The 26679-nt window shown below is 44.7% G+C and overlaps 1 protein-coding gene across 1 annotated transcript in view; it reads left to right on the top strand.

The window, feature by feature from the left end:
• Positions 1-25452, top strand: part of LOC142738577 (NADP-dependent alcohol dehydrogenase-like) — a 50195-nt gene extending 24743 nt beyond the window's left edge. Inside the window, exons 8-9 of the mRNA XM_075849768.1 lie at positions 13226-13361; positions 25228-25452. Of these exons, the coding sequence (XP_075705883.1) occupies positions 13226-13361; positions 25228-25252 (161 nt within the window). The 3' untranslated portion in view covers positions 25253-25452. The remainder of the gene's footprint in view (positions 1-13225; positions 13362-25227) is intronic.
• The last annotated feature ends 1227 nt before the right edge of the window (positions 25453-26679 follow it).

Here is a 26679-nt window from a genome sequence, read left to right as displayed (position 1 = left end):
CACTGTAATTGGAGAGGCTATTTCCGAGGAAGGACATTTGGCCCAGACAGAAAGGGGGTGTGTGAAGTGTTTCCAGTCAGTGCATATGTGGGGAGATTTGTTCCAGAGTTGGCCTATGTGAGCTGTCTGCAGAGAAGCTTTCTATAGAGGAGCAGGCCAGTGAGAACCCTAAGTAGAAACAGACCAAGAACTAAGGAAATGAGGCGGCCAGACACCATGGGATCGAAGCGGGATTCAGTGCCAGAGTGAGGTCTCCAGCGAAACAGGGGCTGCATCGCAAAATGTCCGGAGTTCATACAGAAAAGAGCACCTGGTGTCTTGAGAGCATAGTACAGAGGAAGGTAAAGGGAGCCAACTCCCAGACTATATTCTGAGGCCTGAGTTGTCCTGTTGAACTATTCTGATATTTATCCTCAGTTTAATTGAAAGAGACCGTTGTGATACAAAGAGTGGCTTCCCAAAGCATTGCAGTGTTATGGTTGTCACTATTTCTGGAAACAAAGGACTGACTAAATAAACATTCAAGCTGTTGCTGCGGCACTGTTAGGCCCCATGCACACGAACGTGTTTTTGCGTCCGCAATTCCCCCGCAAATCCACGGGAGAATTGCGGACCCATTCATTTCTATGGGCCCATACACACTATCCGTGTTTTCACGGGTCTCCGCATGTCCGCAAATCCGTGCCGCAGAAACTCAGGACATGTCTTATTACGGCCCGCAAATTCGATGCGGACATGACCATAGAAGTCAATGGGCCCGTGGAAAATGCGGGTACACCTCCGTGTGTCAACCGCAGTTTGCGGATTTGCGGAAGTGTTACTATGCGACGACCGGGAATGAGTTCTGTCGTCATCCTGTTTTACCGAGGCTTTTTTTTTTATCCGCATTTTGCGGATTACATACGGATGAACTGCGGATTACATACGGATGAACTGCGGAGGACATTTCACGGAACACGGTCCTGGAATTTGCGGACCAGAAAAACACTACGGTCGTGTGCATGAGGCCTTAAAGTTTGCTGCATTCACTTCAGTAAAGAAAGAGTTCATCACAACTGCCTAGTCATTTGTCATTCATCTACCTGCACCTTACATGCAAATATCCACTAGCCTAGCCCTTTATATTAGAGCCTCTAATTTAAAGGGTTAGACTAGTGGATATGTCGCAATCTATATGGTAGAAAGAACATGGCGAAAAAAACTTTAAAAAGTACACATTTGGAAACCCTCCTTAAAAACTCCTGCGTTTGCCCTTGATGGCAAAACTTCTTTAAGTTAAACACATGAGCTTCATTGCAGGGTGGGATTTTTTTATCCATATTTCTCCCCACATTAGTTATGTACATGTAAGTTGGAAGTGTTGTCAAGTCAATAACTGTGAATTTTCCAGATTTTCCTTTTCAGAACTAAAACATTTTTAAATGCATTTTGACTTCCTAAATTCATTTTTTTAACAATTTACAAAATAAATATTTGTTAAATGTTGAAACTTCTTTATGCTTTATTTCTTATTCTCTTCTATTCATACCACGTCCGTGGTTTATGTTCGGCTTCTAAATTGAATAAATAAAATCTCCTGACATATACACCGATAGATTTTAATAGCCAAAAGACCGACCTTGTAGCATATGCTTGGATGGTATACTTCAGAATACCGTTGCCTCAACTAAATTAAAAAGCACAGTAAACTATGCTTTTTAACCCTTTACAGCCCCATGACGTATATGTACATCATAGCAGGAGGGGGGAGTATGGGGCGGGCTCACAAGCTGCTCTATACGCTGCGGGCATCAGCTGTATATTACTTCTGCAGCTCACCCCAATCGCCAGGATCAGAGATTACTTTGATCACGATGACGCGGTCAATGGCAAGGTTTTAGGGAAAGGGAGGCCCCCTCTGTCATCCCATCTGTCCTGATAAATTGTCATGCCATGTCTGCCATGTTAGTACTCCTATTAAGCCCTGCCATGCATAAGTAGTGCAGTATATCGTACCAGCGATAAAAGAATCACATGTTCAAATACCCAAGCAGGACTAAAAAAAAAGGAAAATAGATTTAATAAAGTTTTTATTATATTCAAAACAAAATATATGAAGGGTTCTAAAAACTCCCAATTTCCAATTTTTCCATAATATAATGTAAACAATAAAAAAACATAATTACTTTTGCTGCTTACGTAAAAGTCCAAACTATTACAATATAACGTTATTTATCCCACAATGTGAATGGCGTGAAAAAAAAATTATTTATTTGTCATCTCATCTCCCCTAAAATGAAAGTTATAAAATCGCATTTATCCTAACATGGTACCAATAAAAGCTACAGCTCGCCCCACAAAAAACAAGCCCTCACAACGCTCCATCGATGGAAAAATAAAGAAGGGTCTCCAGAAATTGTTATAATTTAAAAAAAGTAATAAAGCATAAAAAAAGACGATGAAAAACTGACATCACCGTAATCGTATTGACCTGCAGAATAAAGTTAACATGTAATTTATCTACGGGGCCCCATGAAATCAAAGACCAAAGAACTATAGGGAAATTGCTGGTTTATTTTCCCATTCTACTTAAAGGGGTTGCTCTGATTATGTTGCGCTGGTTATGATATTTTAACCCCTTCCCGCTCCTTGACGTACTATTACGTCATGGCAGCTCTATCGTTCGCGCTCCATGCCGTAATAGTACGTCTTGCAGTTAGAACAGCGGTGCGCGCGCCCGGCGCGTTCATGCGCTGTGATAGCTGCTGTTTCTGACAGCAGGCTATCACGGCATAATGGGACGGGACAATTTACTATGGTCCCGCCTCGCCGATCGCCGCTATTGGCTAGTCAGTGAGTAACTAGCCAATAGCAGCGATCGGTCTCATTCAGCACAGCAGTGCTCGAGCCCGGCGTTCCTGAGCTGTGAAAGCTGCTGTTTCTGACAGCATGCTATCACAGCATAATGTGCCGGGACCATTTACTATGGTCCCGCCTCGCCGATCGCCGCTATTGGCTAGTCAGTGAGTAACTAGCCAATATCAGCGATCGGTCTCATTGAGCACAGCGGTGCGCGCGCTCGGCGCGTTCATGAGCTGTGATAGCTGCTGTTTCTGACAGCAGGCTATCACAGCATAATGGGCCGGGACCATTTACTATGGTCCCGCCTCGCCGATCGCCGCTATTGGCTAGTCAGTGAGTAACTAGCCAATAGCAGCGATCATTCTCGTCACTTCCTCTCTCTGACCTCACATCCTGCTGCAACCGCCCTGAACGCCCTGTTGGAGTTAGCGAGGCGTTGAGATCGGTTGTGAGCAGAGAGTCAGAGAGAAAAGAAGTGAAAAAAAGTGAAAAAAAGTTTCTAAAACAACGTTTTTTTTGCTTCCCACCACCCCATCCACTACCCACTCCTGTTCCCTTCCTCTTTGAGTTCTACCCACGTTTTTTGGTCAGTGATCTCCTATCACTGACCACTTTTCAGTCTTCAGGACCACATTTCTTGGTCCCTGGGGATTTTTTTTTCATTTTTTTCTATATAAAACATAAAACAAAAAAAAAAATATAAAAAGAAAAAAAAGAAACAAAAAAAAATAGTTAGTTTAGCCAATTTTGAAAATTTAACTGGTTAGTTTAGTATTAGGGTTAGTTAGTGTCAGGGAACCGTCAAAAAGCGTAGTTAGGTATAGTGTCAGGGAATTTAGCGTCAGGAATCGGTCACCGTAGATAGGCTTAGCGTTAGGGATCCATCACCGTAGTTAGGTTTAGCGTCAGGGAAGCTCGGAATAATTAGATAGGTTTAGTGTCAGGCACCCGTCACCGTAGTTAGGTTTAGTGTCAGGGAAGCTTGAAATAATCTAGATAGGTTTAGTGTCAGGGAATCGTCGCCGTAGTAAGGTTTAGCGTTAGGGAAGTCCACATAAAATTTAGTTAGGTTTAGTGTTAGGAACCCTCGCCCTAGTTAGCTTTAGTGTCAGGGAAGTCCACTTGCTCTCTAAAAACAAAACACATTTGTGCTATCCTATTGCTCCCAGTTAGGGATTTATTTTTTTGCTGTATATAAATTTTGTCTTAGCACAACAAGCATGTCCCAACGGACATTTACTGCTGAAGAGGCGTATGCATTTCTGGCCTCCGACACAGACTCGTCGGATGGCGATACACTATTTTATTTGTCTACCTCCTCATCCAGCGATGAAGAGGAGGGACCCCCTAGGAGACGCCCCAGGACCACCACCATAGTAGAAATCCCTGAGAGAAGTGACCCCACAACAAGTGATACCCCTGAGCGAAGTGACCCCATTTGGACGCCCACACCAGACCATTATGAACCCCAAATCCCTGAGTACACGGGCAGCCCAGGGATCAAATTTAACACGGCAGGGTTCAGTGAGATGGACTTTTTCAAGTTCTTCTTCACTGATAACTTTATAGAGCTAATGGTCACCCAGACTAATTTATATGCCCAACAGTATATCACCAAGAACCCCAACTCATTTTATGCCCAATCCCAGAGGTGGACTCCTGTAGACGCAGCAGAGTTGGGCAAGTTCTGGGGACTGCTCTTGAACATGGGGCTTCTAAAAAAGCCATCCATTAGGACCTACTGGAGCACGGACATCCTATACCACACCCCGATGTACCGTATGGCCATGTCCAGGATGCGTTATGAGGCAATACTTCGCTTCCTACATTATGCCGATAATGAGCAGTGCCCACCCCGAGATGACCCCAGTTTTGACCGTTTATATAAACTGAGACCCTTATTAGACCATATCAGTGCCCGGTTTGCCCAAGCATACACCCCCGAGAAGTGTATTTCCATTGATGAGTCCCTGGTACATTTTAAAGGGAGGCTTCAATTCCGCCAGTACCTGCCAAGTAAGAGGGCAAGGTATGGCGTGAAGTTGTATAAGCTGTGCGAGAGTGCATCAGGGTATACATATAAATTCAGGATATATGAAGGGAAGGACAGCAGTATTCAGCCCCCAGAATGCCCCCCCTTACTGGGAATTAACGCAAAAATTGTGTGGGATTTGGTGCACCCACTGCTGGACCAGGGTTACCACCTCTACCTGGATAATTTTTATACCAGCGTCCCGCTCTTCAAGTGCCTCGCTTCCAGAAGGACTGCGGCATGCGGCACTGCTAGAAAAAATCTTAGAGGCCTCCCTAAAACACTGCTTGGGCAAACACTCAGAAGGGGTGAGAGCAGGGCACATTCTAGTAGCAACATATTGTGTGTCAAGTACAAGGACAAGAGAGATGTCCTTGTATTGACAACAATACACGGCCACACCAGTACCCATGTACCTGTACGAGGTACCAGTACAGAGACCCCCAAACCAGATTGCATCCTGGACTACAATAGGTACATGGGAGGGGTGGACTTGTCAGATCAAGTCCTGAAGCCCTACAGCGCTACGCGGAAATCGAGGGTGTGGTATAAGAAGCTGGTCGTGCACATCATACAGATGGCATTGTACAATGCGTACGTGCTACGTCGATGTGCAGGCCAGAGGGGAACTTTCCTGGAATTTCAAGAGGTGGTTATAAAGAACCTAATTTTTGGCGACCAGGAAGGAGGGGCACCCAGTACTTCTGGAAGCGGGGCCACACGCATCGTACCAGGGCAACACTTTCCAGGAGAAGTTCCCCAAACTGGCAAGAAGGGAAAAAGTCAAAAGAGGTGCAAAGTGTGCTATAAGAGGGGGATAAGGAAGGACACAACATACCAATGCGACACGTGTCCCGAAAAACCAGGGCTCTGTATGAAAGATTGTTTTAAAATTTACCATACATCCCTTGATTTTTAATTTACCCTGATGCACTCCGCACAGCTTATTCCCCTCATCTTTCCCTTTTGAGCCCTGCCATGTGCCCAAGCAGCAAATAACAGCCACATGTAGGGTATTGCCGTACCCGGGAGAACCCACATTACAATTTATGGGGTGTATGTCTCCAGTGGCACATGCTGGGCACAATATATCAGACACTGAAATGGCATATATGCATAGGAAATTGCAAATCTCACTTTGCACCATCTGCTGCGCATTACCTTTTACACAATAACTGTGGGGTCAAAATGCTCACTACACCACTAGATGAATGTCTTAAGGGGTGTAGTTTTTAAAATGGGGTCACTTCTCGGGGGTTTCAACTGTACTGGTACCTCAGGGGCTTCTGCCTACATGACTTAGCACCAGAAAAGCTCCAGTAGGCTAAATGGTGGTCCTTCCCTTCTGAGCCCTGTCGTGTGCCCAGGCAGCTAATAACAGCCACATGTAGGGTATTGCCGTACCCGGGAGAACCCACATTACAATTTATGGGGTGTATGTCTCCAGTGGCACATGCTGGGCACAATATATCAGACACTGAAATGGCATATATGTATAGGAAATTGCAAATCTCACTTTGCACCATCTGCTGCGCATTACCTTTTACACAATAACTGTGGGGTCAAAATGCTCACTACACCACTAGATGAATGTCTTAAGGGGTGTAGTTTTTAAAATGGGGTCACTTCTCGGGGGTTTCAACTGTACTGGTACCTCAGGGGTTCTGCCTACATGACTTAGCACCAGAAAAGCTCCAGTAGGCTAAATGGTGGTCCTTCCCTTCTGAGCCCTGTCGTGTGCCCAGGCAGCTAATAACAGCCACATGTAGGGTATTGCCGTACCCGGGAGAACCCACATTACAATTTATGGGGTGTATGTCTCCAGTGGCACATGCTGGGCACAATATATCAGACACTGAAATGGCATATATGTATAGGAAATTGCAAATCTCACTTTGCACCATCTGCTGCGCATTACCTTTTACACAATAACTGTGGGGTCAAAATGCTCACTACACCACTAGATGAATGTCTTAAGGGGTGTAGTTTTTAAAATGGGGTCACTTCTCGGGGGTTTCAACTGTACTGGTACCTCAGGGGCTTCTGCATACATGACTTAGCACAAGAAAAGCTCCAGTAGGCCAAATGGTGGTCCTTTCCTTCTGAGTCCTGCCATGGGCCCAAACATCAGTTTATCACCACAAATGGGGTATTGCCGCACTCAGGACAAATTGGGCAACAAAATGGGGTGTTTTATTCCTTGAGAAAATAAGAAATTTTGAACAAAAATTACATCTTAATGGAAAAAATATCATTTTTTTAATTCACAGCCCAATTCAAATAGGTGCTGTGAAAAAACGGTGTGGTCAAAATGCTAACAACAACCATAAATGAATTCCTTGAGGGGTCTAGTTTCCAAAATGGGGTCACTTTTGGTGGGTTTCCATTGCTTTCATACCTCTGGGGCTCTGCAAATGCGACATGGAACCCGAAAACCAATCCAGCAAAATCTGGACTCCAACAAACACATAGCGCTCCTTTCCTTCTGAGTCCTCCCATGGGCCCAAACGGCAGTTTATCACCACAAATGGGGTATTGCCGCACTCAGGACAAATTGGACAACAAAATGGGGTGTTTTATTCCTTGAGAAAATAAGAAATTTTGAACAAAAATTACATCTTAATGGAAAAAATATCATTTTTTTAATTCACAGCCCAATTCAAATAGGTGCTGTGAAAAAACGGTGTGGTCAAAATGCTAACAACAACCATAAATGAATTCCTTGAGGGGTCTAGTTTCCAAAATGGGGTCACTTTTGGTGGGTTTCCATTGCTTTCATACCTCTGGGGCTCTGCAAATGCGACATGGAACCCGAAAACCAATCCAGCAAAATCTGGACTCCAACAAACACATAGCGCTCCTTTCCTTCTGAGTCCTCCCATGGGCCCAAACGGCAGTTTATCACCACAAATGGGGTATTGCCGCACTCAGGACAAATTGGGCAACAAAATGGGGTGTTTTATTCCTTGTGAAAATAAGAAATTTTGAACAAAAATTACATCTTAATGGAAAAAATATCATTTTTTTAATTTCACAGCCCAATTCAAATAGGTGCTGTGAAAAAACGGTGTGGTCAAAATGATAACAACAACCATAAATGAATTCCTTGAGGGGTCTAGTTTCCAAAATGGGGTCACTTTTGGTGGGTTTCCATTGCTTTCATACCTCTGGGGCTCTGCAAATGCGACATGGAACCCGAAAACCAATCCAGCAAAATTTGGACTCCAACAAACACATAGCGCTCCTTTCCTTCTGAGTCCTCCCATGGGCCCAAACGACAGTTTATCACCACAAATGGGGTATTGCCGCACTAAGGACAAATTGGGCAACAAAATGGGGTGTTTTATTCCTTGTGAAAATAAGAAATTTTGAACAAAAATTACATCTTAATGGAAAAAATATCATTTTTTTAATTTCACAGCCCAATTCAAATAGGTGCTGTGAAAAAACGGTGTGGTCAAAATGATAACAACAACCATAAATGAATTCCTTGAGGGGTCTAGTTTCCAAAATGGGGTCACTTTTGGTGTGTTTCCATTGCTTTCATACCTCTGGGGCTCTGCAAATGCGACATGGAACCCGAAAACCAATCCAGCAAAATCTGGACTCCAACAAACACATAGCGCTCCTTTCCTTCTGAGTCCTCCCATGGGCCCAAACGGCAGTTTATCACCACAAATGGGGTATTGCCGCACTAAGGACAAATTGGGCAACAAAATGGGGTGTTTTATTCCTTGTGAAAATAAGAAATTTTGAACAAAAATTACATCTTAATGGAAAAAATATCATTTTTTTAATTTCACAGCCCAATTCAAATAGGTGCTGTGAAAAAACGGTGTGGTCAAAATGATAACAACAACCATAAATGAATTCCTTGAGGGGTCTAGTTTCCAAAATGGGGTCACTTCTGGTGGGTTTCCATTGCTTTCATACCTCTGGGGCTCTGCAAATGCGACATGGAACCCGAAAACCAATCCAGCAAAATCTGGACTCCAACAAACACATAGCGCTCCTTTCCTTCTGAGTCCTCCCATGGGCCCAAACGGCAGTTTATCACCACAAATGGGGTATTGCCGCACTAAGGACAAATTGGGCAACAAAATGGGGTGTTTTATTCCTTGTGAAAATAAGAAATTTTGAACAAAAATTACATCTTAATGGAAAAAATATCATTTTTTTAATTTCACAGCCCAATTCAAATAGGTGCTGTGAAAAAACGGTGTGGTCAAAATGATAACAACAACCATAAATGAATTCCTTGAGGGGTCTAGTTTCCAAAATGGGGTCACTTCTGGTGGGTTTCCATTGCTTTCATACCTCTGGGGCTCTGCAAATGCGACATGGAACCCGAAAACCAATCCAGCAAAATCTGGACTCCAACAAACACATAGCGCTCCTTTCCTTCTGAGTCCTCCCATGGGCCCAAACGGCAGTTTATCACCACAAATGGGGTATTGCCGCACTAAGGACAAATTGGGCAACAAAATGGGGTGTTTTATTCCTTGTGAAAATAAGAAATTTTGAACAAAAATTACATCTTAATAGAAAAAATATCATTTTTTTAATTTCACAGCCCAATTCAAATAGGTGCTGTGAAAAAACGGTGTGGTCAAAATGATAACAACAACCATAAATGAATTCCTTGAGGGGTCTAGTTTCCAAAATGGGGTCACTTCTGGTGGGTTTCCATTGCTTTCATACCTCAACACCTCTTCAAACCTGGCATGCTGCCTAAAATATATTCTAATAAAAAAGAGGCCTCAAAATGCACTAGGTGCTTCTTTGCTTCTGGGGCTTGTGTTTTATTCCACGAGCGCACTAGAGCCACATGTGGGACATTTCTAAAAACTGCAGAATCTGGACAATACATATTTAGTAGTATTTCTCTGGTAAAACCTTCTGTGTTACAGAAAAAAATGGAATAATATTGAAATTCAGCAAGAAAAATGAAATTTGCAAATTTCACCTCCACTTTGCTTTAATTCCTGTGAAATGCCTGAAGGGTTAAAAAACTTTCTAAATGCTGTTTTGAATACTTTGAGGGGTCTAGTTTTTAAAATGGGGTGTTTTATGGGGGTTTCTAATACATAGGCCCCTCAAAGCCACTTCAGAACTCAAGAGGTACCTTAAAAAAAAGGCTTTTGAAATTTTCTTAAAAATATGAGAAATTGCTGTTTATGTTCTAAGCCTTGTAACGTCCAAGAAAAATAAAAGAATGTTCAAAAAACGATGCCAATCTAAAGTAGACATATGGGAAATGTGAACTAGTAACTATTTTGGGTGGTATAACCGTCTGTTTTACAAGCAGATGCATTTAAATTCTGAAAAATGCAATTTTTTCTAAATTTTCTCTAAATTTTGCAATTTTTCACCAATAAACACTGAATATATCGACCAAATTTTACCACGAACATGAAGCCCAAAGTGTCACGAGAAAACAATCTCAGAATCGCTTGGATAGGTTTAAGCATTCCGACGTTATTACCACATAAAGTGAAATATGTCAGATTTGAAAAATGGGCTCTGAGCCTTAAGGCCAAAACTAGGCTGCGTCCTTAAGGGGTTAATAGATTTTTACAGCGCTGGCCGCGGACCAGAAATTTAGTGGCACAGTCTAACTTCATGACGACACGACTCGTCGTCATGTGACCGGCCCCTCTGTACGCTATGTAGCAGTAGTACAGCGATTACATAGCGTACAGTGCGGGGGGATCAGAATGTATATTAGCAGTATACTCACATACTACAGTGAGTAGGCTGCTATTAATTTTCGGTCCCCACACAACCTATCCAAGCGATTCTGAGATTGTTTTCTCGTCAGACATTGGGCTTTATGTTAGTGGTAAAATTTGGTCAATATATTAAGTGTTTATTTGTGAAAAATAGCAAAATTTTGAGAAAATTTGGAAAAAATTTAATTTTTCTGAATTTAAATGCATCTGCTTTTAAGACAGAGGGTTATGCCACCCTAAATAGTTACTAGTTCACATTTCCCATATGTCTACTATATGTTGGCATCATTTTTTTGAACATTCCTTTATTTTTCTAGGATGTTACAAGGCTTATAACATAAGCAGCAATTTCTCATATTTTGAATAAAATTTCAAAAGCCACTTTCTTTTAGGTACCAGTTCAGTTCTGAAGTGGCTTTGCGGGGCCTATATATTAGAAACCCCCATAAAACACCCCTTTAGGTGTTTCACAGGAATTTAAGCAGAGTAGAGGTGAAATTTACAAATTTCAATTTTTTTTTTGTCAGAAAATTCTATTTATTCCATTTTTTTCTGTAAAACAGAAGGGTTTACCAGAGAAACTCATCTCAATACTTATTTCCCAGATTCTTCAGTTTTTAGAGATATCACACATGTGGCTCTAGTGTGGTAATGGACTGAAGCACCGGCCTCCAAAGCAAAGGAGCACCTAGTGGATTTTGAGGCCTCCTTTTTGTTAGATTATATTTTAGGACCATGTCCGGTTTGAAGAGGACTTGTGGTGCCAAAACAGTGGAAACCCCCAAAGTGACCCCACTTGGCAAACTACACCTCTCAAGGAATTTATCGAGGGGTATCGTGAGCATTTAGACCATACGTTTTTTGTTTTTTTTTGCTGCATTTTGTGAAATTAGGCTGTGAAATTGAAAATAACATATTTTTACGATAAAAGTTACAAAATTTAAATTTTTACAAGGAATACAGGAGAATAAACACCCCAACATTTGAAAAGCAATTTCTTCCGATTACGGCAATAACCCACATGTGTTAAAAAAAAACTGCTGGTTGGACAAACGGCAGGGCTCAGAAAGGCAGGAGCGCGATTTGGCATGTAGATTTTGCTGGATTGGTTTCCGGGGCGCCATGACGCATTTGCAGAGCTTCTGAGGTACCAGTACAGGGGAAACCCCTTAAAAGTGACACCATTTTGGAAACTAGACCCCTTGAGGAATTCAATGTAGTTTTCATGGGGTGCATGCGACTTTTTTATGAGCATTTATTATATTTTTTAGGAGGCATGGTGGCTTTAAAATAGCAATTATGCTATGGTTTTTTATTCCTTTTTTTTACAACGTTCACTGTGCACTATAAATGACATATTCACTTTATTCTGCGTGGCGATACGATTATGGCGATACCATATGTTTATAGTTTTTTTATGTCTTATGGCGTTTGCACGATAAAATACTTTTTACAAAAAATCATTTACTTTTGGTGTTGCCATATTCTAAGAGCCATAACTTTTTTATTTTTCCATCAAGAAAGCCGTGTGATGGCTTGGTTTTTTGCGTTAAGAACTGTAGTTTCGATCAGTACCATGTTTAGGTACATGCAACTTTTTAATCTCTTTTTTATTCCATTTTTTGGAAGGTGAAGTGACCAAGAAATTGTGATTCTGGTATGGTTTATTATTATTATTTTTTACGGCATTCACCGTGCGGGATAAATAATGAAATACTTTTGTAGTTCAGGTTGTTATGGACGCAGGGATACCAATTATGTATAGTTTATTTATTTTATTTATATTTTTAATAAAAAGGGTCTGCTAAGGGAACTTTTATTTTTTTATTTTTATACAACTTATTTTTACTTTTTTTATTTTGTCCCACTAGGAGACTTGAGGGCAGTAGGCCCTGATTGCAATTCTAATACACTGTGCTACGAGTGCTACTCGCTGACAGCAAGCATAGTGGGTCCTGACTTTGTCAGGACTTACTAGGCTTCCGTAGATGGCATAGCCGGAGGCCATTGTTAGGCCTCCGGATGCCGTAGCAACCATGGCCGCCCGCTGTCATGTAGCGGAACGTCGATGGTGGTTTAACCCCTAAGAAGCCGCGATCGCTATTGAACGCGGCTTCTAAGGGATTAATCAGCGGGGACACCACGATCGGTTCCCGCTGAAGGAGCTGCGGCAACTGCTGTACGAGACAACAGTTGTCACAGCTCATAAAAGTGCAGAGAGGGGGAGCGGAAGGGCGGTTATTCCCAAGACCTACTATTAGGTCACATAGTGTGAACGCTCTAGTTAGCGTGACCTAATAGTAGGTCATAGAGCGTTAAGGGGTTAAGCTATAATTAATGGGGCCAATAAATTTTAAAAAAATTGCCCACAAAAAACCAAGCCCTCATACGGCTATGTCGAAATAAAATAGATTAAATGGATCTTGGAAGGCGGGGAAAAAACGCCAAAACATTTTTAAACATTTGGCTATTGCCAGTATCGCGGTATGCAAGTTTCCTTTACATGGAAAAAAATGCCTATGTGGGAGCTTCAAAATGTAGCAATAGGCATAAATCGTATATATTCTAGTGTTAATCATTACTCCAGAATACATGACTAAAAACAATATTTTTTGCCTAGGCTATAAGGGTCCCGATGTCACAGAACTGGTACTAGATTATATGAATAAAAAAATCAATATTGACTATTTGGTTAGCAAGAAGTTAACCCTCGACAAAATCAATGAAGCATTTGAACTGTTGCGCAGTGGGAAAGGGTAAGTACATGCATATGCTGTAAATATTGAAATATATATATATATATATATATATATATATATATATATATATATATAGAATTATTTGGACAGTGACACAAGTTTTGGCATTTTAGCGGTTTACCAAAACATATTGAATATACAGTTATATAATCAATATGGGCTGAAAGTGCATACTCTCAGATTTAATTTGAGGGTATTCACATCCTAATTTGAGGAAGGGATTAGGAATTACAGCTCTTTAATATGTAGCTGCCTCTTTTTCAAGGGACCAAAGGTAATTGGACAATTATCTCAAAAGCTATTTAATGGGCTGCATGGGCAAATCCATCATCAATTAAGCAGGTAAATTGTCTGGGGTTGATTCCGGGTGTGGCGTGTGCGTATGGAAGCTGTTGCTGTAAATCCACAACATGAGGTTAAAGGAGCTCTCAATGCAAGTGAAACAGACCATCATTAGGCTGGAAAAAAATGAAGAAATCCATCAGAGAGATAGCACAAATGTTAGGAGTGGCCAAATCAACAATTTGGTACATTCTTGAAAAAAAAAGAGTGCACTGGTGAACTTGTGAACTCCAAAAGGCCTGAACATCCACAGAAGACAACAGTGGTGGATGATCTCAGAATCCTTTCCATGGTGTAGAAAAACCCCTTCACAACAACTACCCAAGTAAAGAACTCTCTCCTGGAAGTAGGTGTATCAGTATCTAAGTCTACCATAAAGAGAAGACTTCAGGAAAGCAAATATAAAAGGGTTCACCACAAGGTGCAAACCATTAATCAAGAAGCCAGCCCAGTTCTCGAACAGCATTTTTTGGAGAAATGAAACTAAGATCAACCTGTACCAGAATGATGGGAGAAAGAAAGTATAAAGAGGGCTTGGAACGGCTCATGATCCAAAGCACACCACATCCTCTGTAAAACATGGTGGAGGCAGTGTGATGGCATGGGCATCAGTGGCGTAACTACCGCGGTAGCAGCAGTAGCGGCTGCTACGGGGCCCGGGGCTTGAGGGGGCCCGGTGGCGCCGCTAGCAGCCGTTATGGCTACTACAGCGGTAGCGTCGCTACTGTGGGGCCCGCGACGCCGAGACTTACACAGGCCCTCTCATGCCTGTAGGTGTCGCTAGCACCGGAGGGGGCCCCAGTGCTAGCGGCAGCCAAATACATGTATTAGCACTGAATGGCCGGGCATGTTCCGTGCCTGACCATCCAGTGCCTTACAATGACACTGATTGGCTAGCGGCGCGATGACATCATCGCGCCGCTTCCATGCTTAGAAGGTGCTGATTGGCGGGGCAAGTCATTCTGCCCCGCCAATCAGCGTCATTGGAGGACGCTCGTTCAGCTCCTGCAGACATGCTCAGAAGAGAGCATGTCTGCATCGCCAGTGAACAGCGTGGGAACCGGAGAATGTGAGTATGTCAAGTTTTTGTTTTTTCCCCCTCATAAAAATGTGAATGGCATTATCTATAGTGGGGGGGGGGGGGGGTCATCTTTATGTGGGCTATTATATATAGGGTTCTATATGTGGGGCAGTAGCTACAGGGGGGTCTATATGTGGGGCAGTAGCTACAGGGGGGGTCTATATGTGGGGGTGTGGGCCACTATATACAGGGGGCTCTATATGTGGGCCATTATATACAGGGGGCTCTATATGTGGGCCACTATATACAGGGGGGGTCTATATGTTGGCCACTATATACAGGGGGCTCTATATGTGAGCCATTATATACAGGGGGCTCTATATGTGGGCCACTATATACAGGGGGGGGTCTATATGTGGGCCACTATATACAGGGGGGTCTATATGTGGGCCACTATATACAGGGGTGGGTTACCTGTGGGGCACTAGCAACAGGGTGGCTATATGTAGTGCACAGTCTACAGGGGTGGGCTATATGTGGGACACTATATACAGGGGGAGCTATATGTGAGACACTATGTACAGAGGTGGGCTATACGTGGAGCAAGAACTATAGGGGAAGCTATATGTAGGGCAGCACCGTGGCTCAGTGGTTAGCACTATTGCCTTGCAGCTCTGGAGTCCATATGTGGGCACTATCTATAGGGGCTTCTATGTAGGTCACTATCTACAGGGGCCACGTTGTGTGTTTGTGACAGTTATATTTAGATGTGTTGAGAATTTTAACTTTGTTTACAGGTGCAGAAATGTTTTAAAAGTGAGAAGCTGAAGACATCTGAACGGAAAACTGCAGAAATGGGTCATGGCCGGTAGAAATCCATCATAGATGTCTGAACCGGAGGGAGAAGAAAAGAACTAGAATCTGAGACGTCACCGGTGAGTCACTTAATGTAAATGTTTATTCTGCCTCTAATCAGTAATGTAGTCACTGTATGATCTGCAGCGAGATGATGGTGATAGGATTTTTTTTGTGAAACCGCATCTCCCAGCATATCCTTATCATTGTTCAGGCCATGCTGGGAGCTGTAGTTTTACGCCGTACAAACCTATACGCAGTGGCGTAACTACCGCTATAGCAGCCGTAGCGACTTCTACAGGGCCTGCAGCATGAGGGGGCCCGTGCCACCCGCCGGCACGGCCCCCTCCCATGGCAGCAGGCTCCGCTAGCAGCCGCTATGGCTGCTACAGCACGACGCCACTGAAGGGGTTGTTCCTACATAAGACATGTATCCCCTAATCACAGGATAGGGGATACATGTGTGATCGCTGGCAGCGATGAGGAGAACGGGGGACCGAAAGTCCCCCCTAAGTTCTCCATGACAAACCTCGGACTTCCGGGGTCTGTGTCGGCAGCTCCGTAGAAATGAATGGAGCGCCGGTCGCGCTTGTGCGCATGCGTGACTAGCGCTCCTTTCATTTTTATTGAACTGCGCAGACGCCGGAAGTCCGAGGTTAGTCATGGAGAACTTCGGGGGACTTTCGGTCCCCCATTCTCCTTATCGCTGCCAGCGATCACACATGTATCCCCTATCCTGTGGATAGGGGATGCATGTCTTTTGTAGGACAAACTATAGGCCGTTTTTTTTGGAGGGGGGGGTACATTGCGTTATCTACAGAGGGGTTCTGTATGGCATTTTCTAAAGGGGGGGCTGTATGGCATTCTCTATAGGGGGGACTGTATGGCGTTATCTACAGGGGGGCTGTATGGCGTTATCTACAGAGGGGGTCTGTATGGCGTTATCTACAGGGGGGCTGTATGGCGTTATATGCAGGGGGCTGTGTATGGTGCTATCTATAGGGGGGCGCTGTGTGGTGGAATCTATAGGGAGGCACTATCTACAAAGGGGGGGGGGTTGCGTGATACCCAGCAGAGGGGGGGCCCTAGTCAAAAGTTTGCTATGGGGCCCAGTCTTTCCTAGTTACGCCCCTGATGGGCATGCATGGCTGCCAAAGGCACTGAGTCACTAGTGTTTATTGATGATGTGACTGAAGACAAAAGCAGCCGGATGAATTCTGAAGTGTTCAGGGATATACTTTCTGCTCAGATTCAACCAAATGCAGCAAGGTTGATTGACCGTCGCTTCACAGTACAGATGGACAATGACCCAAAACATACTGCGAAAGCATCCCAGGAGTTTTTTAAGGCAAAGAAGTGGAATATTCTGCAATGGCCAAGTCAATCACTAGATCTCAATCAAACATGCATTTTACTCGCTTAAGACAATACTTTAGGCAGAAAGACCCACAAACAAGCAACAACTGAAGACAGCTGCAGTAAAGGTCTGGCAAAGCATCACAAAGGAGGAAACCCAGCGTTTGGTGATGTTCATGGGTTCCAGACTTCAGGCAGTCATTGCCTGCAAAGGATTCTTTACAAAGTATTAAAAGAAACCATTTTATTTATGGTAATGTTAATTTGTCCAATTACTTTTGAGCCCCTGAAGTGAGGAGGCTGTGTAGAAAAATGGTTGCAATGCCTAAATGTTTCACAGGATATTTTTGTTCAACCCCTTGAATTAAACCTGAAAGTCTACACTTCAATTGCATCTCAGTTGTTTCATTTCAAATCAAATGTGGTGGCATGCGGAGCCCAAATCATGAAGATTGTGTCACTGTCCAAATAATTGTGGACCTAACTGTAACTCCTGCGTTGGTCAGTTTCCAAGAGCGTGTCTCGAGATACAACAAACCTAGATATCATTCCTTGTTTATGGATGATCAAACTAATGTGTACAGGTCCTTCTCAATGAATTTGAATATCATCAATAAGTTAATTTATTTAAAGAGGCTCTGTCACCAGATTTTGCAACCCCTATCTGCTATTGCAGCAGATAGGCGCTGCAATGTAGATTACAGTAACGTTTTTCATTTTAAAAAAACGAGCATTTTTGGCCAAGTTATGGCCATTTTTGTATTTATGCAAATGAGGCTTGCAAAAGTACAACTGGGCGTGTTGAAAAGTAAAAGTACAACTGGGCGTGTATTATGTGCGTACATGGGGCGTGTTTCCTACTTTTACTAGCTGGGCGTTCTGATGAGAAGTATCATCCACTTCTCTTCAGAACGCCCAGCTTCTGGCAGTGCAGATCTGTGACGTCACTCCCAGGTCCTGCATCGTGTCGGCCACATCGGCACCAGAGGCTACAGTTGATTCTGCAGCAGCATCAGCGTTTGCAGGTAAGTAGCTACATCGATTTACCTGCAAACGCCGATGCTGCTGCAGAATCATCTGTAGCCTCTGGTGCCGATGTGTCCTCGCTCGTCTGACACGATGCAGGACCTGGGGAAATGACGTCACAGCGTGATCTCTCGAGAACACGGCTGTGTCTGCACTGCCAGAAGCTGGGCGTTGTGAAGAGAAGTGGATGATACTTCTCATCAGAACGCCCAGCTAGTAAAAGTAGTAAACACGCCCCGATGTACGCACATAATACACGCCCAGTTGTACTTTTACTTTTCAACACGCCCAGTTGTACTTTTGCAAGCCTCATTTGCATAAATACAAAAATAGCCATAACTTGGCCAAAAATGCTCGTTTTTTAAAAATAAAAACGTTACTGTAATCTACATTGCAGCGCCTATCTGCTGTAATAGCAGATAGGGGTTGCAAAATCTGGTGACAGAGCCTCTTTAAGTAATTCAATTCAAAAAGTGAAAATCATATATTATATAGATTCATTACACACAGTGATCTATTTCCAGCATTTTTTTCTTTTAATGTTGAAGATTATGGCTAACAGTTAATGAGGGTAAGCCACAAAAGGACACTGCTAAAGAAGCTGGCTGTTCACAGAGCGCTGTTGTAATGGCAGGAAGGAGGTGAAGGGAAAGTGAGCCCTAATCTACCCACCGCCCTGTCCCTGCCTACTTGCAACGACCCGCCCTAGGCGACGGGGTACAACTGGGCGGCGGTCCCTACGCTGTCTAAGTGCACGGGAGAACAAACAGGGAACACGCAAGGGAAGGGGCAGTAGCCCACGGAACGCCGCAAGGAAACGGAGCGGTGAATGAGTAGTCAGGACCAGGATAAAGTGGAGTATACCCAAGTGAGCACGGAGGAGGAAGCAAGCCAGAGGCAAAGCAAAGCAGGTTAAGCAGAACAGCAGCAAGGCAGAAGCACGGCAGAAGCAGGCTGGAGCAAGCAGCAGTGGGGCCAGGAATCCAAAAGAATTACAAGCACTGAGGAGGAGAACACGGCAGGTAATAAAGGACAGGGGGCGGAGCTAACTCCGACTGACCAGGCCGCGATAGGCTCTCCCACTCCTGAGCCTGCCACCCTGGTTGGTGGGAGATGGTGTCAGTCGAACAGGTCTGGCCTCAGGTGTGGATTGATTAATCCCAGGAGTATACCTAGACGTAGTACCTGGCAGATCCCTAACAGTACTCCCCCTTTTATGAGGGGCCACCGGACCCTTACTAAGAGGACCCGGTTTAGTAGGGAAGAGAAGGTGGAACCTCCTGATCAATACCCCAGCGTGAACATCACGGGCAGGTACCCAAGTCCTCTCCTCCGGCCCGTATCCTCTCCAATGGACCAGGTACTGGAGGGAGCCCTGGACCATCCTACTGTCCATAATCTTGGCCACCTCGAATTCCACCCCCTCAGGGGTGAGAACAGGAATAGGAGGTTTTCCTCGAGGGGGACCAGGACGGGGAGCAGCGTTTAAGGAGGGAGGCATGGAAGACGTCATGTATGCGAAAGGATGGGGGCAGCTCCAGACGGAAGGATACAGGGTTGAGGACTTCAATGATCTTATAAGGTCCAATAAATCGGGGAGCAAACTTCCTGGACGGGACCTTAAGGCGCAAGTTCCTGGACGACAACCAGACCAAATCCCCGACGACAAACCGGGGGTTAGCAGAACGTCTACTATCCGCCTGAATCTTTTGTGCGCTCTGGGACGCCTCTAGGTTCTTCTGAACCTGGGCCCAGACAGTGCACAGTTCCCGATGAACATCCTCTACCTCAGGATTATTGGAACAACCAGGGGAAACGGAGGAGAACCTTGGGTTAAACCCGAAATTACAGAAAAACGGGGAGACCCCTGACGAGTTACTGACCCGGTTATTCAGGGAAAATTCAGCAAGGGGAAGGAATGAGACCCAATCGAATTGACAGTCAGAGATGAAACACCTTAAATATTGTTCCAGGGATTGGTTAGTCCTTTCCGTTTGGTCATAAGTTTCGGGATGGAAGGCGGAGGAGAAGGACGGATCAATCTCCAACTTTTTACAAAAGGCTCTCCAAAATAAGGAAACAAATTGTACCCCTCTGTCAGAAACGATATTGACTGGGGCCCCATGGAGACGCAGGATGTGTTTCACAAACAAAGAAGCTAACGTCTTGGCGTTAGGTAGCTTCTTAAGGGGCACAAAGTGGCACATCTTGCTGAAGTGGTCTACTACCACCCACACCACTGACTTGCCCTGAGATGGAGGCAAATCGGTGATAAAATCCATGGAGATATGGGTCCAAGGTCTCTGGGGAATGGGCAAGGAACGTAGTAGGCCCGCAGGTCGGGACCTAGGGGTTTTGGACCTAGCGCAAACCTCACAAGCGGCGACGTAAGCCCTAACGTCTTTAGGCAACCCAGGCCACCAATAGTTTCTGGTAATGAGGTGTTTGGTGCACAAGATGCCAGGATGACAAGATAGAGCGGAGTCATGGTTTTCCCTGAGTACCCTTTGCCGGTATTGCAGGGGAACAAACAGTTTGTCCCCAGGGACGTTCCCGGGAGCTGCACCCTGATCAGCCGCGATATCAGAAGCTAAATCAGAATCCGTGGCAGAAACGATTATACCAGGGGGTAAAATACCAGCAGGATCCTTCTCGGAAGGAGGATTGGCCATGAAACTACGTGACAGGGCATCAGCCTTAATATTCTTGGACCCAGCCCTATAGGTAACCAAGAAATTAAATCTGGTAAAGAATAGTGCCCACCGAGCTTGTCTAGGATTAAGCCTCCGGGCCGATTCTAGGAAAACCAGATTTTTGTGATCCGTAAGGACCATTACCTGGTGTCTGGCCCCCTCCAGGAAGTGCCGCCACTCTTCAAAAGCCCATTTAATGGCTAGAAGTTTGCGGTTGCCAATATCATAGTTACTCTCCGTGGGCGAAAACTTCCTAGAGAAGTAAGCACAGGGGCGGAGATGGGTGAGGGAGCTGGTACCCTGGGACAAGACGGCCCCCACTCCCACCTCGGATGCGTCAACCTCCACAATAAATGGCTCCTCTTGGTTGGGCTGAATCAGCACGGGGGCCGAGATAAAGCACTTCTTGAGGGTCTCAAAGGCCTCAGGGGGCCAACGGAGGACATCATCACCCTTGCGAGTAAGGTCCGTAAGAGGCTTAGCGACGACCGAGAAGTTGGCAATAAATCTCCTGTAATAGTTGGCGAACCCTAAAAAACACTGTAACGCCTTAAGGGACGCAGGTTGGACCCATTCCGCCACAGCCTGAACCTTGGCAGGGTCCATGCGGAATTCATGAGGAGTGAGGATTTGCCCTAAAAATGGTATCTCCTGTACCCCAAAGACACATTTTTCAGTCTTAGCAAACAGATTATTCTCCCGAAGGACCTGGAGCACCTTCCTGACATGCTCCACGTGGGAGGACCAGTCCTTGGAAAACACCAGTATGTCATCAAGGTACACAACAAGAAAATTACCCAGGTAATCTCTCAGGATTTCATTAATAAAATTCTGGAAGACAGCAGGGGCATTACACAACCCAAAGGGCATGACCAGGTATTCGAAATGACCCTCGGGTGTGTTGAACGCAGTTTTCCACTCATCCCCCTCTTTGATGCGGATAAGGTTATATGCCCCCCGTAGATCGAACTTAGAAAACCATTGGGCTCCCTGAACCTGATTAAAAAGATCCGGAATCAAAGGAAGTGGGTACTGGTTCCTTACGGTGACCTTATTCAGGTTACGATAATCAATGCACGGCCTAAGACCACCATCCTTCTTCCCCACGAAGAAGAAGCCAGCACCTACAGGAGAAGTCGAGGGGCGAATGAAACCCTTGGCCAGGCATTCTTGGATATACACCCTCATAGCTTCACGTTCAGGACATGAAAGATTAAATATCCTACCCTTAGGAAGCTTGGCACCAGGCACCAAATCGATGGCGCAATCGTAATCTCTATGGGGGGGCAACACCTCGGAGGCCTCCTTAGAAAACACATCGGCGAAGTCCTGAACAAACTCAGGAAGCGTGTTTACCTCCTCCCGGGGAGAAATAGAGTTAACAGAAAGACATGACATAAGACATTCACTACCCCATTTGGTGAGATCCCCAGTATTCCAATCAAACGTGGGATTATGCAACTGCAACCAGGGAAGACCTAATACCAGATCAGACGATAATCCCTGCATCACCAGTACAGAGCACTGCTCCAAATGCATGGAGCCAACCAGGAGTTCAAAAACAGGAGTATGCTGAGTAAAATAACCATTAGCAAGGGGAGTTGAGTCGATACCTACTACAGGGATAGGATAAGGTAAATCAATAAATGGCATCTTTAGAGACATAGCAAATTCCACAGACATGATATTAGCAGATGAGCCAGAATCCACGAAAGCACTGCCCGTGGCAGACCGGCCAGCAAACGAGACCTGAAAGGGAAGCAAAATTTTATTGCGTTTCACATTAACGGGAAATACCTGTGCGCCCAAGTGACCTCCCCGATGATCACTTAGGCGCGGAAGTTTTCCGGCTTTTTATTCTTGCGCCTGGGACAGGTGTTCAGAAGATGCTTGTCGTCCCCACAGTAGAAGCAGAGACCATTCATTCTGCGAAACTCCCTACGTTGTCGAGGGGACATGGAGGCCCCGAGTTGCATAGGTACCTCCAAGTCCTCCGTGGAGGGGCGAGGAGACGGGACCTCGGGGGGGATCGCAGAAAAGTCAGAGGGGAGCACATGGAAGCGTTCAAGCTGACGTTCCCTGAGACGTCGGTCAAGTCGTACTGCTAGGGCCATAACCTGGTCAAGGGAGTCAGAAGAGGGGTAGCTAACCAGCAGATCCTTCAGGGCGTCAGATAATCCTAACCTAAACTGGCACCTTAGGGCCGGATCGTTCCACCGAGAAGCTACGCACCACTTTCTAAAATCAGAGCAGTATTCCTCATCCGGTCTCCTACCCTGACGTAAGGTCACCAGCTGACTCTCGGCTAAAGCAGTCCTGTCAGTCTCGTCGTAAATGAGTCAGAGGGCAGAGAAAAAACGATCAACAGAGGAAAGTTCAGGGGCGTCAGGAGCCAAGGAGAAGGCCCACTCTTGGGGCCCTTCCTGGAGTCGGGATATGATGATACCCACCCGCTGGTTCTCGGAACCTGAGGAGTGGGGTTTTAGGCGGAGATACAGTCTGCAACTCTCCCGGAAGGAGAGAAACGTCTTACGGTCCCCTGAGAACCGGTCAGGTAACTTGAGGTCGGGTTCTAGAGGTGAGGTGAGGGGAACTACTAAGGCAGCGTCACCCTGGTTGACCCTCTGGGCCAGGGCCTGGACCTGTAGGGAGAGGCCCTGCATCTGCTGGGTCAGGGTCTCAAGGGTAGACTAGGTATGGGCTTGTAATTATGTAATGGCAGGAAGGAGGTGAAGGGAAAGTGAGCCCTAATCTACCCACCGCCCTGTCCCTGCCTACTTGCAACGACCCGCCCTAGGCAACGGGGTACAACTGGGCGGCGGTACCTACGCTGTCTAAGTGCACGGGAGAATAAACAGGGAACACGCAAGGGAAGGGGCAGTAGCCCACGGAACGCCGCGAGGAAACGGAGCGGTGAATGAGTAGTCAGGGCCAGGATAAAGTGGAGTATACCCAAGTGAGCACGGAGGAGGAAGCAAGCCAGAGGCAAAGCAAAGCAGGTTAAGCAGAACAGCAGCAAGGCAGAAGCACGGCAGAAGCAGGCTGGAGCAAGCAGCAGTGGGGCCAGGAATCCAAAAGAATTACAAGCACTGAGGAGGAGAACACGGCAGGTAGTAAAGGACAGGGGGCGGAGCTAACTCCGACTGCCAGGCCGCGATAGGCTCTCCCACTCCTGAGCCTGCCACCCTGGTTGGTGGGAGATGGTGTCAGTCGAACAGGTCTGGCCTCAGGTGTGGATTGATTAATCCCAGGAGTATACCTAGACGTAGTACCTGGCAGATCCCTAACAGCTGTAGCCAAGCATATTAATGGATAGTTGAGTGGAAGGAAAAAGTGTGGTAGAAAAGGTGCACAAGCAACAGGGATAACCACAGCCAGGATCATCAAGAAAAGGCCATTCAAGAATCTGGGGGAGATTCACAGCGAGTGGACTGCGGCTTGAGTCAGTGCTTCAAGAGCCACCACACACAGACGTATGCAGGACATGGGCTACAACTGTCGCAGTCGAGACACTCATAACCCAAGAATAATGTCAGAAGCGCCTTACCTGGGCTAAGGAGAAAAAGGACTGGTCTGTTGCTCAGCGGTCCAAAGTCCTGTTTTCAGATGAAAGTAAATTTTGCATTTCATTTGGAAAACAAGGTCCCAGATTCTGGAGGAAGAGTGGAGAGGCATTAATCCAAGTTGCTTGCGGTCCAGTGTGAAGTTTCCACAGACAGTGATGGTTTGGGGAGCTGGTGTTGGTCCGCTGTGTTACATCAAGTCCAGAGTCAACGCAGCCGTCTACCAGGAATTTTAGAGCACTTCATGCTTCCCTCTGCTGACAAGCTTTATGGAGATGCTGATTGCATTTTCCAGCAGGACTTGGCACCTGCCCACACTGCCAAAAGTACAAATACCTGGTTTAATAACCACAGTATCACTCTGCTTGATTGGCCAGCAAACTCACCTGACCTAAACCTAGGTCTATTGGGTATTGTCAAGAGGAAGATGAGAGACACCAGACCCAACAATGCAGACGAGCTGAAGGTCACTATCAAAGCAACCTGGGCTTCCATAACCCCTCAGCAGTCCCACAGGATGATCGCCTCCATGCCACACTGCATTGATGCAGTAATTCATGCAAAAGGAGCTTGACCAAGTATTGAGTGCATATACTGTACAGACTTTTCAGTAAGACAGCATTTCAGTATTAAAAATAGCTTTGAAATTGGGCTTATATAATATTGAAATTTTCTCAGAGACTAAATTTTGGGTTTTCATTAACTGTTAGTCATAATCTTCAACATTAAAAGAAACAAATGCTGGAAATAGATCACTCTGTGTGTAATGAATCTATATAATATAAGAGCTCCACTTTTTGAATAGAATTACTGAAATAAATTAACTTTTTCATGATATTCAAATTTATTGAGAAGCACTTGTATGTATTATACGGTATTAAAACATCAGATGCTCTCTTCAATAATAACTTCATTGGTAAACACCCAGAGAACCCCTCTAACAATAGTAACATCAATTGTTACATAGATGTACAATCTATAATTATTTTCCCATCTTTTTACTTTAGGGTTCGGAGTATTGTGATATTCTAATCACACTGCAAGCGGATATATTGAACCAGACTACGGTGTCTTCCTTCTTCAGTTGAATTTCTGGCTTTGTTTTAATAATATAGTAGTAATACTCTGTATATGGAAAGTCATTGTTATATCTGATTGGTGTGTCATGTTTTCTAGACCTGGTGGTAGACACAGCTTATGAAATATATGCTAACTTCAACTGCTATGCTAATGACAACTGTTTAATGAATAAAATCGACTCAAATTAAATGTTATGTTTTTCTTTATACTGATTTAAAATAAAATAAGTTCCCCTAGCTCAGGCACACACATTTCAAGAAACTACCATTTTCCCCATTGTTTTTAGACAGTGAACATTGTATATTGTGCTGTACACTTGAGACAAATATACAGGTGACCAGCCATGCGATTTCTCAACTTTCATTTTATTTTGATCACACCTCACCTCCATATTGAGGATAAAGAATTTTTCCAAGACGTCCCTCATGACAGCACGACAGGAGGTTGCCCTACTAACCTCTATAGGGACAGGAAGACAGAGGTTAAAAGGCCCCTCCCACCACCCACTCGCCAGTGTTCTTCCTGTCCCTACAGAGGCCAGGTGCAGAGAGAAGAATTCCACTTCCTGGAAAATACAAGGAGGCAAGGGGCGAGATCGGGGAGTTAAAACTTCTTCTTACCCTATAATATGCCTAAGCTAATACCTCTCACGGGAGAGATCCCTTAGGTTCCCAAACCCCGGGTGCTAACCTTAATCGGTCCATCGGGATCCTAAGCTGGAGTCCATAGCAGTCCAGGGTTCGGGGGAATCACTCACTGAGTGTCGTCATCATCATCCTCTGTACTGCTGCTGATTTTTTATATTTTTTTAGCAGTTGCACTAGTTTTGTACCTAAATTGACTGCACCAATTCACTGTGTGCACCCTGCGGCTGCTGAGCACTGATCAGTGACCGACATCACTGTTGGCATCTGTGCTCAGTTTTTGGCGCAGATTTTTTATTTTTTTCCCTTTTTTTTTTTTAAGCACCATCTTTTTGTGTGAGCCCTGCGGCCACTGAGTGCTCAGTCTATAATCAGCCTCAGTGGTAATTTGTTGATGCAGGTTTTTTTTGCCCTTTTTTTTTTTTCCTCAAACCTGTAAAAAAAAATATAAAAAAAACGTATACTTAGGTGTAGTTAGTACCTGCATAGGTGGGCGTTAGAGTAGCGGACGTTTACTGATGTTTGTTTACTGATGTCCATTTTCTAAAAAAAGCAGGAGTTTTAGCTATCTATTTTTTCTAGTTTTAGAGTCAATTTAAAGCATTATAGTTAGTGTCAGTTAGTGACGGACATTCAGGTTTTTCTTTAACTGAAGTTCGGTCACTTCATTTTTTATAGCGTAGTGACAGTTTTAGTATAAATTGAGTTATAGTTAGCGTCAGTTAGTGACGGACA

Source organism: Rhinoderma darwinii, chromosome 1 (genome assembly GCF_050947455.1).
Source record: "Rhinoderma darwinii isolate aRhiDar2 chromosome 1, aRhiDar2.hap1, whole genome shotgun sequence".
Classification (NCBI taxonomy): domain Eukaryota; kingdom Metazoa; phylum Chordata; class Amphibia; order Anura; family Rhinodermatidae; genus Rhinoderma; species Rhinoderma darwinii.
Note: the sequence above shows the minus strand (reverse complement) of the source record. Positions and strands in the feature narration are given on the sequence as shown.